General features: G+C 47.2%; 1 protein-coding gene across 1 annotated transcript; it reads right to left on the bottom strand.

The window, feature by feature from the left end:
• Positions 1-36: 36 nt before the first annotated feature.
• Positions 37-13621, bottom strand: Nxf1 (nuclear RNA export factor 1). Its single transcript, XM_015478118.2, has 21 exons — positions 12489-13621; positions 9460-9643; positions 9096-9252; positions 7134-7217; positions 6924-7028; positions 6728-6808; positions 6536-6605; positions 6311-6399; positions 6090-6197; positions 5807-5916; positions 3976-4012; positions 3613-3681; positions 3480-3535; positions 3243-3350; positions 3079-3137; positions 2852-2967; positions 2669-2711; positions 2043-2115; positions 1351-1533; positions 531-591; positions 37-395 (listed from the first exon to the last, which is right to left on the bottom strand). Exons 1-21 carry the CDS (start codon positions 12514-12516, stop codon positions 357-359), a joined length of 1860 nt encoding a protein of 619 aa, XP_015333604.1. The 5' UTR covers positions 12517-13621; the 3' UTR covers positions 37-356.
• Between the last annotated feature and the right edge of the window lie 3 nt (positions 13622-13624).

Consider the following 13624-nt stretch of genomic DNA (forward strand, 5'->3'; position numbering starts at 1 on the left):
CCGCCACGAGAAGCAATCCAGAACGCAGAGGCAAAATACAATATCACTCTTTATCTTAAAAAGTAAGGGGAATCCTGGGGAATCCTGGGGCTAAGTACACAAAGCACCTAAGTCCTTCGGGTAGTTTAGTGTCAGTTCTACAAAGTGAGCTTTGGCTTCCTGGCACCAGTGAGGCTCAATCTTCTAGAAGTCTTCAGGAAGTCTTCCAGAAGGCAGGTGAGGAGCGGGATCCACAGACCTCCCTCCTCAGTCACAGTCACAGGGTGGCCTCCGGCCGGACAGAAGGCAAGGGATGACAACCATACAATAATATCCAAGGGCTATTTACACACGCACTTCTGGAGCACAACTATGGATCACTTCATGAATGCAACTTCTGGGATCTCACCCTTGGCCTGGAAAAAAATAAAAGGTCAGTACAGCGAGGTGTCCCTTTCCTGTCCCCAATGCCTTACTCATTTGACCCTCACTTAACCTTCTCCAAGGCTCAAAGAGCCCTGTCTTTTTGCCACAGTATTCCCAAATCTTACCTTGAGATGAGTGAAGGCTTGGGCAGATCTGGTATAGTCCCAGTTGTTGTCCTGAAGGCACCTGGCAGCGAAGAACAGGAAGTTCCATGAGAACCAAAATGTACTCACTCTGAACACTAAGGGCCATTTCAGAAGCCATCCTCCAGAGACACTCACCACTAATAATTATTTGCTGTACTTACACTTAAAAATGTGATTTTCAGCCCTTTTGGCCTTCAACTTGTGATCCCCCTGCCTCAAGTAGCTGTGATTATAAGCATGCACCACCCCACCTCACTTTATCCCCAGTATAGGGAATTAAACTTAGGGACTTTCTACCACTGAGCTGCATCCTAGTACTTTTTATCTTGACAAGTTGCCCAGTCTGGCCTCAAACTGGGGATCCTCCTGCTTTAGTCTCCCAAGTAGCTCGATTTCCATGTATGGACCACTGTGCCCAGTTTTTTGGCCCTAGGAATTGAACCCAGGGCACTTAAGTACTGAGCTACATCCCTAGTCCTTTTTATGTGTGTTTGTGTGGTGCTGGGGATTAAACCCAGGGCCTTGTGCATGCAAGGCAAGTACACTACCAACTGAGCTATGTCCCCAGCCCATACTTTTTATTTTTGAGAGTGTCCCACTAAATTGCTGAGGTTGGCCTTGAACTTGCAATACTTCTGTCTCAGCCTCCCAAGCCACTGGGATTCCAGGCATGCACCACCTCACTTGGTTTGTATTTTAAGGAACTAAACGGTTTTGGCTTTTAAAATTTCAGGAGCACTCATCATTCTCTACCAGTCCCACCTCAGTTTACCCCTGTCCCTGTAGGTACAGCACTCACTTCTGGGACCACTCGAGGTTCATGCCAGACTGGGTAGAGAACGCCTGTAACATTTCCTGCTGCTCCGGGGAGAGGGTGGGCACAGGGCTGGAGGAAGGTGTGGGTGCAGGCATGGCGAAGGCTCTTTGGATCTCTTCAGGGCTGGCATTCCTCACAAATAGCTCATCATTAACGATACATAACCTTGGAGACAAAGAGCACCTTAAACAACTGGACAAATAACCTCACTGCTCCCCAACATCACTGCTATTCTCTGACATTTGACACTCAAATTATTTCAATACCTATATGGTCCCCTCCCAGTCTTAGCTGTTGCTTTTTACCATTTGTTCCTTCTTCTAATGGACTCCATGTTTAGGATTATCTCCCAAATACTAGAATTATACATTCTCCTCTAATCCATGGAGAGTTGTTACTCTTTTGTTTATTTTTATAACAAACTTAGGCAGTAAATATTGTTATAAAAATTTCCAGATGAGGAAAGTTGGCTGTAGCTAAAAGTGATGGAGCCACTATGAAAACCCAGATGGTCTAACGCTAGAGCCAAGTACTTAACCACTACAGCAGCCTCCTGATTCCTGCTGCCTTTGTGAAATTTTGAAGACACCCTGAGGACTGACTGGCTTCCAGTTTCCACACTGCTGACCAGGTACTGGGTCTGGTACACCCAGTGTAGTAAGCAGAACACTTACCCTGAATTACTAGCAGGAACAGCGATGAATGTCCTCGTGAAGGCTCTCAAAGAATCTCGAGATTTTCCATCCACTACAGTGAGAACAGCAGCAATGACCACTTAGAATCATTTATGTTTTACACTTATAAACAGGTTCTCAAAATGTGGTCTTTGATACAGAAAACACTAAGTGGGCCAAATTGGGATGATTGTGTTTGGTCGGTGAGAGGTCAGAGAGGACAATAACAATTACTAACCCTCTCAGAGAGCACACATGCCAGGCCTTAGGTTAAGCACTTTCCAAGTAATTTCACACCCTATGAGTGGGTTATTATTAAACCCCATCTTACAAATTAAGCATTTGAAGCTCAGAGTTAATGCAGTTTTCCCACAGAACCATAGAACCAAGACTGGAAGGAAACTAAGACCTGCCTGACTTCACTGTCTGGATCTGCCTAATTCCTAGACTTTTCCCACATTGCAGATAGGACAGGTAAAGAAGGCAGGCTAAGCAAAAATGGCTTGAGCGGAATGGTGAAGAAGGCCAGGAAAGAAAAGAAGGTAGTTGGGAAGCTAAGAATACCAAGAAAGATTTTTGCTGGGGGAGGGACCCCACCACAAATTCAGAACTCAAAATATTCTCACCTTCCTTGAAGACCCCATTGACAGAAAAACACAGCAATGTACTCTGGAAGAGAAGATGTACCAGGTGTGATATAGATTTCTAGCCAGAGCTTGAGCACCCTACCCCACACTCTTGTAAATGCTGCCCCTGCTATGCCCTCCACCCAATGCTAGGCTTCTATAAGGGCAGAAATACATGCTTACTGTCTGGGCACTTATGTCTACCACAAAGGAATTGATGTCATGCTGAGTTTTGGGCAACTCATTGAGGAAGGCAACAACGTTGAGACGTGTGTGTTTCAGCAACCGGAACCGCGAGGCTATGGGCAGAAGGAGGAGAAAGCAAAGTTGGGACAGCCACGTACTCCTGAGCTCTCAGATTCCTTCCCATTTTCTGCTCCCATCCTATCTTGCCCATATCGCACACTTACGTGGGTCTTTAAGCCTTTTCACATTTCTGCTGTCCTTGTAGTATTCAGCCAAGTTGCTTCTGTGGGAAAAGGAAGAAAAGGAGGTGGTGGTCAGAGCAGTGTGGTCTATGTATCTTCTGGGGAAATCCTGTGGTCCTGGGCAGGTACTGGGATATGAGACTCACCGGGCAGGGTTATGGGGGATGAATGGAATGCTTAGTGAGCAGCAGGCCCCATCATGGTAGGCATCCAAAAGCCCCTGCCGGTCTCCAGAGTCATAAATTGCATAGTATCTATGAGGGAGAAAAAAAAAAAAAAGGAAATGTCTGAACTCCTGTGGAAAGAAGACACAGTAGCTCCCAAAAGTGAGCTGTGCTTGGGCCTCCCACTTTCCCCAGCCTCAGGGGCCCTAGGATACTTACTGCTGCAGAAAGTGCAGAACCAGACTCTTTAGGTTCTCCGTTCCAAAATAGCTTCCCTGGAACAAAAAAGACATTAGGAACATGGAAGCAGTTCTCTCCCGACACATGTTCTAACTCCACCTCCACTCCTCACCTTGCAGGGTGGCAACATTGTGGGGGCTTCAACATCAAAGGCAATTGGTGGGGGCAACTCATGGCCATCCTGTGGAAAGAAATGAAAACTGAGTATAAACTAAAGAAAAATGTCTAGATGTGTAAGAAGATGGAAGGGCTAAGAGTGAAGGGTCAGCAGTCAAGTGTTAAAGAAGCATGAAAAGTATCCAGGAATCCTGAGTATGAAAATTCAGCCTACAGGCATTTCTCTGGGAAGGATTATCATCTTTATCAAATTCTCAAAGGGATCCATGAATGACTCCAGATTAATGGTCATGTAGGAACAATCTTAGGAGAAGAAGATGCCATGCTTATTAGAAGAGAATGAAAAGTTTAGACTTACCAGGCGTAGTAACTTGGGAAATCGTTCGCGAATGGCGCTGTCAAGAACGGGACAGAAGTGAGTGATGCTTCAGAGCCACCAATGCCTCCTGGGCTGCTCTAGGAGCAAACAACATCAACACCCAAGGGACAGCCCGTCCCATTGCTCATCGCCCGGCTCCTCCCCAGCCTGTACTTAGAGAAAAGTAGCCCCATTCCCCACCTCACCTGGGGCACCCAGACTGGACCACCTTGAAGGCTGTCTTTTTTCTCTCTGCCTGACCCTGAGTGCCACAGGAGCAGCACTCCCAGCCCAGGCTTTAAGCCCAGGACCTCCTTCCCCCTTCTTGCCCCCCTTACCTTCCACCTACTCACCTGTGCAGCCCCGGGAGGAGGGAATGGGGTGGGAGCCCATGGGCTCCGCTGCCTCACCAGGTATCCATCGGTTCTGCCAGGTCTGGCCTTGGCCAAGACCAGAACACACCACAGGGATGGCACAGGATGTTGGGGCAAGGAGATGAGCAAGGTGGGGCTCAGGAGCAAAGGAGGCAAAGGAAGAGAGGAAAGAAGAAAGAAATAAAGGTAGGGTGGAGCAGGGACAGGGGAAAGATAGGAAAGAAAAGAGAAGAAAAGGAAAGAGAAAGCAAAGAAAAAGGGAAAGAACCACAGGCAAAGAGGCATAAGGAAGAGAAGGGAGAAAACAAGAAAAACATCCTAACACAGCCCTTTCCTTCAGCTGCCCTTTCCCTGTGGTCCAAGGTAAAATCAGAAAGCAAATCCTGCTGTGGCGGGTGGGCAGCTGCTGTTGGCCAGGCCTCTGACTGCTACCTGGGTCCCAATCTGAGCTGGGCGTGGGAAGCAAAGCAGCCATGGGGGCAGGAGACCTCCCTCAGAAGGGGTGAAGGTTCAGACCCCTGCAAAGTTGGGGGGGTGAGGTTCTGTGCCCCACCTCTGTTGGCCCCCAAGTTCTTTCCTGATGGCCCCTCTGCGACTGTGCCTGTCTTAGGTTGTTCCTTCCCTGAGGAATCTTACCCGTCTCTGGCTAACCAGCCATCCTCCGGGGCCAAACAGGGTGATGTGAGGTGTGCGAGTGAGGGAGGGGCATTGCCCCCGAGAGTCAGTTCTCTGTCTCCTTGGTAGCCAATGCCCCCGTGGCCTCCACGCCCAGCATCTGCCTTAGGATCCCCTCGCCTGCTGGCGGGGCCCCGGCTCTGGTCACAGGTTTTGGGAAACCCAGGTTTCTTCTCCAGGGAGGGCCCAGCTCACAGCACTGAGCGAGAGAGACATATGGCATGGTACCAGCCTCCTGGAGGCTTCAACCTTAGCATGGGCAGGAAAGTCCAGGCTACAGCCTTGGACAAGTAGCTTGTGAGAATAGTGTCCCTCTTGGTGCAATGCAAGAGGGGTCATCAAAGGACAAAGAGGAGAAAGGCCCATCTCAGTAGGAAGTCCCAGTTAGGGAGGGCTTTCTCAGCCTAAGGATTCCAGGCTCTTAGCCCAAGGTAACCCCATGGATGGGGAATATACAAGACACCCCCAGTCAAAGTAGAAATGAGGAGGTGTCCTTCCTGGAACAATAGGGTAGGGAGAGTCTAGAAAAGGCTGTGTTCAGGAAGGAAGGAGAAAGGCCATAGAACCAGCAAACAGTAATCAGGTGAGAAAAAAGAAGAGATTTTGGAACAAAGCTGAGAGACACAGACAGACGAAAAGGAGGAGCGTGTGGTCCTCCCAAAGGACAAGTGGTTCCAGCTCAGGGCTGCACATCTCCTGCAGACGGGCACTGATCAGGGTGCATTAACTCAGCCTCCCAGGGGTTGAAGGTCCCCAGGAGGGAAACAAAGGCTATGACTGACCTGATGTAGGTAGACTGGTCTTGGAAACTGTCACACAGGGGATTTCCATCAAGCCACAGCTCTTCCAGCTTCAGCCCTTTTATCTTATCCAATTCCCGCTCAGACTTCAACTGCAAAGGAGGAAGAAAACAAGGAGGAAATGAATGTGGTGAGGAAAACAGGTAGATCCTTAGACCTCTAATCCCTATCCTCCTAAGGTCTCCCTTTTACCTCCTGCCAGTCAAACATGCCCTCCCCATCCTCTGCTACCCCATCAAAACCACATCAAACCATCAGCCCTTACTTCATTTCCAGAGAGATTTAAGATCTTCAGGTTGGATGCCTTCTGCACAATGCTGGACATGACATCCAGCCTGTAAAGCCTGTTGTTGCTCAAGTTCAAAGATAAAAGCTGTTGAGTAGAAAAGAGTTTAGAAGAAAGGTAAGCAGTGAGTAGATCACCCTATCCCATCCTACCTCTCCCTCCCTGCTTCCTCATGTTTAATACTGGCCCCAAAGCCTCACCTCAGGGATGTTTTCTTCAATGATTCGTAGGGTAGCCGCCATACAGCTTCTACGATGCAGGACAACATCAATGTTCTGGGCCACCAAATCTTCAGAAAGCAGATAGAAAGGGAAGTCTGAGAGGACTTGTCACATCAGCATTAGCACTAAATCATCCTCAAACTTTCCCTGGGTGACAAATCCCATTCTGTCTCCATCTAGCTGAGAATCTATTGTCAGTCATACCTGGGTCTGAACGAAGGCCCTTGAGATCAAGTGCTTGTTGGGAACCATCATAACGTTTGCTCATAATAAGCTACACAGGAAGACAAAGGATTTAGTGGTCAATGGGGCTAAATGGGCATGTTGGGATGAGTGAGTGGGTAGGTGTGAGAAGTAAGACTTGGTTGAAACACATGTTACTTGAGCTGGCCTCACCTTTAGCTGCTCTACTTGTTCTGGCTTCAGTTCATTTTGTACAACATAGGGTGGAGAAGAGGGGTTGATGATGATAGGTATCTGGAGAGAAGACACAAAGAGAGCGTAAACTCCAGGGAAAGCCCCAGGACCAAGAACTGTCCCTGTCCTGTGTAGCAGTTCCCACCATCAGCCAAGCTAGGGCCTTTACACCTACCCTTCGGTTATCCTGACCCACAATCTTATAGTTGATAGCCTTTAATGCAGAGGCAGTGCTGGAATCCTCCACAAAAAACTGGGCCCGGGTGCTCTCATAATGAAACTTAAAAAGAGGAAATAAGAGCATTAGACTTGAATCAAGAGCACCTTACCCAGCTGGGCCCATACTGTCTCTGGTGCCCAGTCAGCCACTCAGTCCTTATCTTACCTCAATGGGGGTGAAAGGGACACTGCATTTGCTCTGAATCATGTTCAGAAGCCAAGCTTTGTCATACTTTTTGCCACAAGGAATCTAGAAGGGAGAGAAAGCAAACAGAAGAGAACACCATGTAACTAAGGTTGAACAGCTGTCTCAACCCAGCATTCCTTTTGTACCTTCTGCAGAACTTTAAATTGTTTTCTAGGGCTGGGGGCATAGCTCAGTGGTAAAGCAGGTGCCTAAAAAGATCAAGGTCCCAAGCACATCCCCAGAACCACAAAAAGGAAAAAAGGCAGGGCATGGTCATGCATGCCTGTAACACCAGCAACTTGGGAAGCTGAGGCAGGGGGTTCTCAAGTTCCAGGCCAGCATGGGCAATTTAGTAAGACCTTGTCTTAAAATAAAAAATAAAAAAGGCTGGGGATGTAGCTCAGTGGTAGAACACCACTGGGTTCAATTCCCAGTATCATAAATGAATGAAAACAAAACACACCAAAAACCAAAAAGGTTTTATAAAGAAAAGACTAGTTGGTCAGGTGTGGTGGTGCATGTCTTCATGTCAAACTACTTGGGAGGCTGAGACAGGAGGATCACAAGTTTGTGGCCAGTCTAGGCAATTTAACAAGACACTATCTCAAAAATAAAATAAGCCAGTGCAGTGGTGCACGCCTATAATTCCAGTTACTTGGGAGGCTGAGATGGGAGAATTGTGAGTTCAAAGCCAGCCTCAGCAACTGTGAGGTACTAAGCAACTCAGTGAGACCCTCTCTCTAAACAAAATAAAAAATAGGTTTTGGGGATGTGGTTCAATGGTCAAGTGCCCTTGAGTTCAATTCCTGGGACCAAAAATAAAATAAAATAAAATAGCTGTGGATGCAGTTCAGTAGTACAACACTTGCCTCGCATGCAGGAGGCCCTAGGTTCAATCCTCAGCAAAAGAAAAAAAAAAAAAAATCGGAAGCTTTTTTTTTTTTTTTTTTAAGGTATAGATGGACACAACACAATGCCTTTATTTTTATATGATGCTGAGGATACAACCCATGCCTCACCAGTGCTAGGCGAGCGCCTTACCACTGAGCCACAATCTCAGCCCCACGTTTTTTTATTTTTTAAATATTTATTTTTTAGTTATAGGTGGACACAATATCTTTATTATATTTTTATGTGGTGCTGAGGATTGAACCCAGTGCCTCACGCATGGTAGGCAAGCACTCTACCTCTGAACCACAACCCCAGCCCAATCACAAGTTTTCCACCTAAAACACATGTGAATTTCTGTTCACTTACACTTATTATTCCTCAAAAGTATCATTTTTTAAATTCTAAAAGCTCCAAGGTTTAATTTATACCTTGCCTACACCTTAGAGAACTCCAAGCCCTACACTCAGCTTGAACCAAATGAGGCTATCCAAAGGAGTTATTCTACCTCCCAACCAGTTACATTTTCATTCTACTCTGTTGTCTATCCCCACTGAACTTTCCCTGAACCTGTCGTTTGGTGTTCTAACTTAGTGATTCTAGCTGGGGATGTAGCTCAGTGGTACAGTACTTGCCTAGCATGTGCAATTCTCTGAATTCAATCCCCAGTACTAAAAAAAAAAGGGAAAAAAAATATTGGTTGGGGGTCAGTGTCTGGGGAATGATCTCAGGGGCATTTTATCACTGAGCTAATCTCCAGTCATTTTTATTTTGAGACAGGCTCTCACTAAGTTGCTCAGAGTCTTGTCAAACTACTGAGACCTTTCTTAAACTTGCGATCCTCCCTCCTCTGGCAGGAGTTGCTGAGATTACAGGTGGCAGCACCATACCCAGCCAAAAAAAAAAAAAACCTGTTTCTAAAGGAGAAAGAAAGGATACGTAATTGTGAAGTATGAAGTAAACAGCCAAAAAAAAAAAAAAAAAGGAATTTTTATGGGGAAAAAAAGTAATAATTTTCATTCTGAGTCCAGCCTCCTACACTAAGGTACTCACTGTAATCTTGAACCAGTTCTTAGAGGACCCATCCTGGCTGGTGCCAGCCCCTCCTCTCTCTGGAGGAGCTCTGTCTCTCCGCACAGTAATGTGAATGCGACCTCCTCGATCATGCCAAGTATCACCCCGACGGTTAGTTCGGGTGGCATACGGGTTGCTGTGGGGAAATAGAGAATTAAAAGTTCATAACTATTAGAAAAAACCATCCTGCACTGTTAGCAGGACTATAATTAAGACTGTTCAACCATTAAGATGGTCTTGACATGTTTATCATTCTAGGTGGGAAAAGCAATGACAAGGACAATAATAAAGCTATATAATCTAATAGGTTATTAAATTCAAAGTAGACCAATTAGTCACTTACTATCGTATGCGGGGACCATCCTGAGCATCACTCATTGCCACATCTCCATCATCTTCCTCGAGCCGAGAAGACTGAACACCAGAACCACCTCGTCCTGACCGACGGTTCCCCTCACCATACTTCCACCGGAAAGGACCCCGGCCTTTCTTTCTTCTTTGAGGGAAACTAACACGGTCATCATGCTCTGGAAGTGAAATAGGTACACAAACTAGTAAATATATGGAGTGCAGAAGTATCTCAGTAGTAAAGTGCTTCCCTAGCATGTGTGAGGCCCTAGGTTCAACCCCTTGCACTGAAAAAAAATTCCTTAAAAATTTAGTAAATACATCACTGGAGTAGCAATTGCAGATTCTAGCACTCTGCACTACTGGGAAAGATACACATTAACTACAGAAGCCATTTCCACACAAGTGCCTCTGCCTGTCCAAAGGAAGAATCCACTCTGGAATGGCAGTATCATATCAGGGAAACAGGATAGAGCTTTTGAAAAATGAAGCAAAAACCAGAACTATAAAAAGAAGCAGAATGTAGAAGTGTAAGCAGTCCAAACATGTAACTAGCCACAAATCAGACCCTTGAAAGCCACTTGGGACCAACCACTCAGTATTTCTCTTGCCTAAACAATACAAACAAATATCACCAATTTAAGGGCCTCCTAAAAAATCTTGTTCTCGGGGCTGGGGTTTTGGCTCAGCGGTAGAGTGCTCGCCTAGCAAGTGCGGGGCCCTGGGTTCGATTCTCAGCACCACATAAAAATAAATAAACAAATTAAAGGTGTTGTGTCCAACTACAACTAAAGAATAAATATTTTTAAAAAATCTTGTTCTCAAACTACAACTAAAAAAATAAATATTTTTTAAAAATCTTGTTCTCAAACGGCCACTGTGAAGTTTGTAAAATGATTGGCTTCTTTGACTAGGAATGCCCTTTAACTCAGGAGACAACTTTTTGGCTCAGGTCTGGTGGCAGCATCACTTTAGAGTGCTTAACCAAGGCTCCTGAAATGTATGGCCTGAGAGGGATGCAATAGTGCACTCCTGTCATCCCAGCGGCTTGAGAGGCTGATCTTTGAGTTCAAAGATCTCGAGACCTTATCTCTATTTTTTTTTTAATATTTATTTTTTAGTTTTCGGCGGACACAACATCTTTGTATGTGGTGCCTAGGATCGAACCCGGGCCGCACGCATGCCAGGTGAGCGCACTACCGCTTGAGCCACATCCCCAGCCCCTTGAGATCTTATCTCTAAATATAAAAAAAGGGCTGGGGATGTGGCTCAGTTGTTGAACACCCCTGGATTCAATCCTGGGTACCAAAATAATAATGATAATATTAATAATATAATAATAACAATAAAATAAAAAGAGCCAGGGATGCAATTCAGAGGTAAAGATTGGCTGGGTTCAATCCCCAGTAAAAACAAAAACAAACAAACAAAGAATATGGCCTGACTCCTAGAGCACTTCCCTAGCACTGGTGAGGCCCTAGGTTTGATCTCTAGCCACACACACACACACACACACACACACACACACACGCAAACACACAGAAGGCAAAAAGAAAAAAAAAAATCCAAGGAAGTCTACCTAATACCTAGTACTATGTAAACAATGAAATTCAACAAATAACCCTAGGAGAAGAGAAATGAATAAAAGCTGCAGCTGATTTTCATTAAGAACTTTCTCCAAGCCCGGGCATGGTGGCACTGCCTGTAAAATCCCAGCGGCTCAGGAGGCTGAGACAGGAGGATTTCTAGTTCAAAGCCAGCCTCAGCTACTTATCGAGGCCCTAAATAACTCAGTGAGACTCTGTCTCTACTTAAAATATAAAAAAAGGCGCTGGGGATGCGGCTAAGTGAAGTTCCCCTGGGTTCAATCCCCAGTACCAAAAAAAAATTTCTCCAGCCAGGTACCAATGACACACACCCCTGTAATCCCAGCAACTTGGGAGGCTGACACAGAGGATTTCTAGTTCAAAGCCAGCCTCATTAATTTAGCAAGACCCTTAGCAGCTTATTGAGAACTTGTCTCAAAATAAAAAAATAAAAAGGGCTGGGGATGTCGCTCAGCCGTTAAGGGTTCAACAATACCCAGTACAAAAACAAAACAAAAAGTTTCTTCAGCCAGTCACAGTGGAACAGACCTGTAATCCCAGGGACCCGAAAGGCTGAGGCAGGAGGGTCACAAATTTAAGACCAGCCTCATTTTCTTAGCAAGGCCCTCAGCAACCTAGGGAGACCCTGACTCAAAATTGAAAATAAAAACAGCTGGGATGTAGCTCAGTGGTAGAGCACTCCTGGGCTAAATCCCTGAGTGCCAAAAACAAAAAAAGCAAAATAAAACAAAAAAACAAATTAAAACTTTCTCCAGTGCCAGCCACTAAGCTCCAGGCACTTGATAGGAATTGTCTTATTTAAATAAACACACAAAAACTTGGGAGATAGGTACTCTTTCTAGCCATGTCAAGGGAGTGGAAAATAAGGTCTGAAAATTTAATTCGCTGAAACTTGGTGTACCCAACGCAGGATTCAAACCTGGGTTGTCATGCTCTCCTGATCACCACAATGGACTAACCACCAATAAAGTGTTCCGATTAGAACATCCAGTTGGTGGGCAGGTCTCAAAGGCTGAAGGCGGGGGCAAGACCACTGGACGCAGTCAAAAATAGGGCACCAGCACAGCCCACGAGCAGGGCAGACTCACATTAAAGTAAGAATGAGGCCGCCCAACTGAACTGACAGGCATCAACCACCCTCCAAGTTCAAAGGAATCTTGTCACCCCAACCTGAGCCATCCGCTCCGAGCCACAGTCCTCCAACGCCAGGATTCCCGAGTCAACAACCAGGCGCCCACCTCGAGTCCTGTCTGTGCCCCTGGGCTGTCTCGCCCTCGTTTCGGCAGGGCCCGCGCCGCCACCGCTGCCCGTGGACGCTGGGCCCCTCGCGGCCTCCCGACCCGGGGCTGCGGCCTAGGCCGGCGCCGCCCGACCCAGATCCAGATCGCCCGCTCCGGGGCTGAGGGCCAGCACTTACCGTTGTACGACTTTCCCTCGTCCGCCATTGCACTGCGAAGAGCAGGGGGGGCGGTCTCAGGCTAGGGAGCCGACTGCCTCCAACGTCCGAACGCCCTGCCGCTCCGGACACTTTGCCTCTTCTACGCCGGGCGCCACAGCATTTATATAGCTAAGCACGTAGTGCGCCGCCCGACTTCCCCCGGCTGTGGGCGGGGCCACGCGGAGGAAGCGGACCATATGCGCGTGCGCAAACGCAGGGTCGCGAGGGGCGGGGCCTGCCATCCAAGCCCCGCCCAAATCCACTCTACTCCTGCAGATTCACTCCGCTCCTGGCTCCTCAGTCGAAGCTGCCCCGCAACCGCAGGCTTTGCTTTGGAACGGAACTGGCCGTTGCAGCCCGGAACTGAGAGGAGCTGGGAAGGAGGCCGCACTGAGGGTTTCCGAGGAATGGAGACCGAGCTTCGGGGCGGAAGTGATGCCTCACTGATCTCTACTGGGATTCAGTCTTGCCAGCTGTGGATGCAAGCCTCGCTTTCCTCGCCCACCAATTTTGGCGAGCTTTCGTCCTCACAAACCGCCCCACCCACCACTAGCATCCGGCTACACCCTCATCACGCGTCAACAGAGCAGACGGAAAGGTGGGCCACTTGCTGGAAACAGAAATTTTAAATGCCAAGACAGATGGGCTCGACCCCCAAAAGCCCAGTACCTGCCCGAGTGTGGTGATTGTTCTCTATACCTTGAGCCTCCCTTGGAATGTGTGAAATGGGGCCCTTGGAGTGACCGGTGGTGGATTGTGGGTGAACAGGAAAGACAAAGCAGTGCTGTAACCTCCTCGGAAGGAGGATATTGCAGGCAGGTCTCTCCATTCTTCGTGACTGTCTTGGATTTGATGAGGAGGTTGGAGAGAACCTCAGCTGAAATTGAGGAGAAATTCTTCACTTCCCTTTTGCTTCTGGCAGTAGGCATTAACTCCCTCTTATTCAGTTCAAGGAAGATTTGGGGGTCAACTGGTTGGAGGATGCAGATAAAACAGGTTCAAACAGTGCTTAAGTAGGCCACCAATCAGGGACCTACTCTGAGATCCAGCTTTCCCTTTCAAAAGGAAGTTTCCATGCTAATGAGGTGTTGCTGTGCTTGGTTAGTCCCTGTCTG

Source organism: Marmota marmota, unplaced genomic scaffold (assembly GCF_001458135.2).
Source record: "Marmota marmota marmota unplaced genomic scaffold, marMar, whole genome shotgun sequence".
Lineage (NCBI taxonomy): Eukaryota > Metazoa > Chordata > Mammalia > Rodentia > Sciuridae > Marmota > Marmota marmota.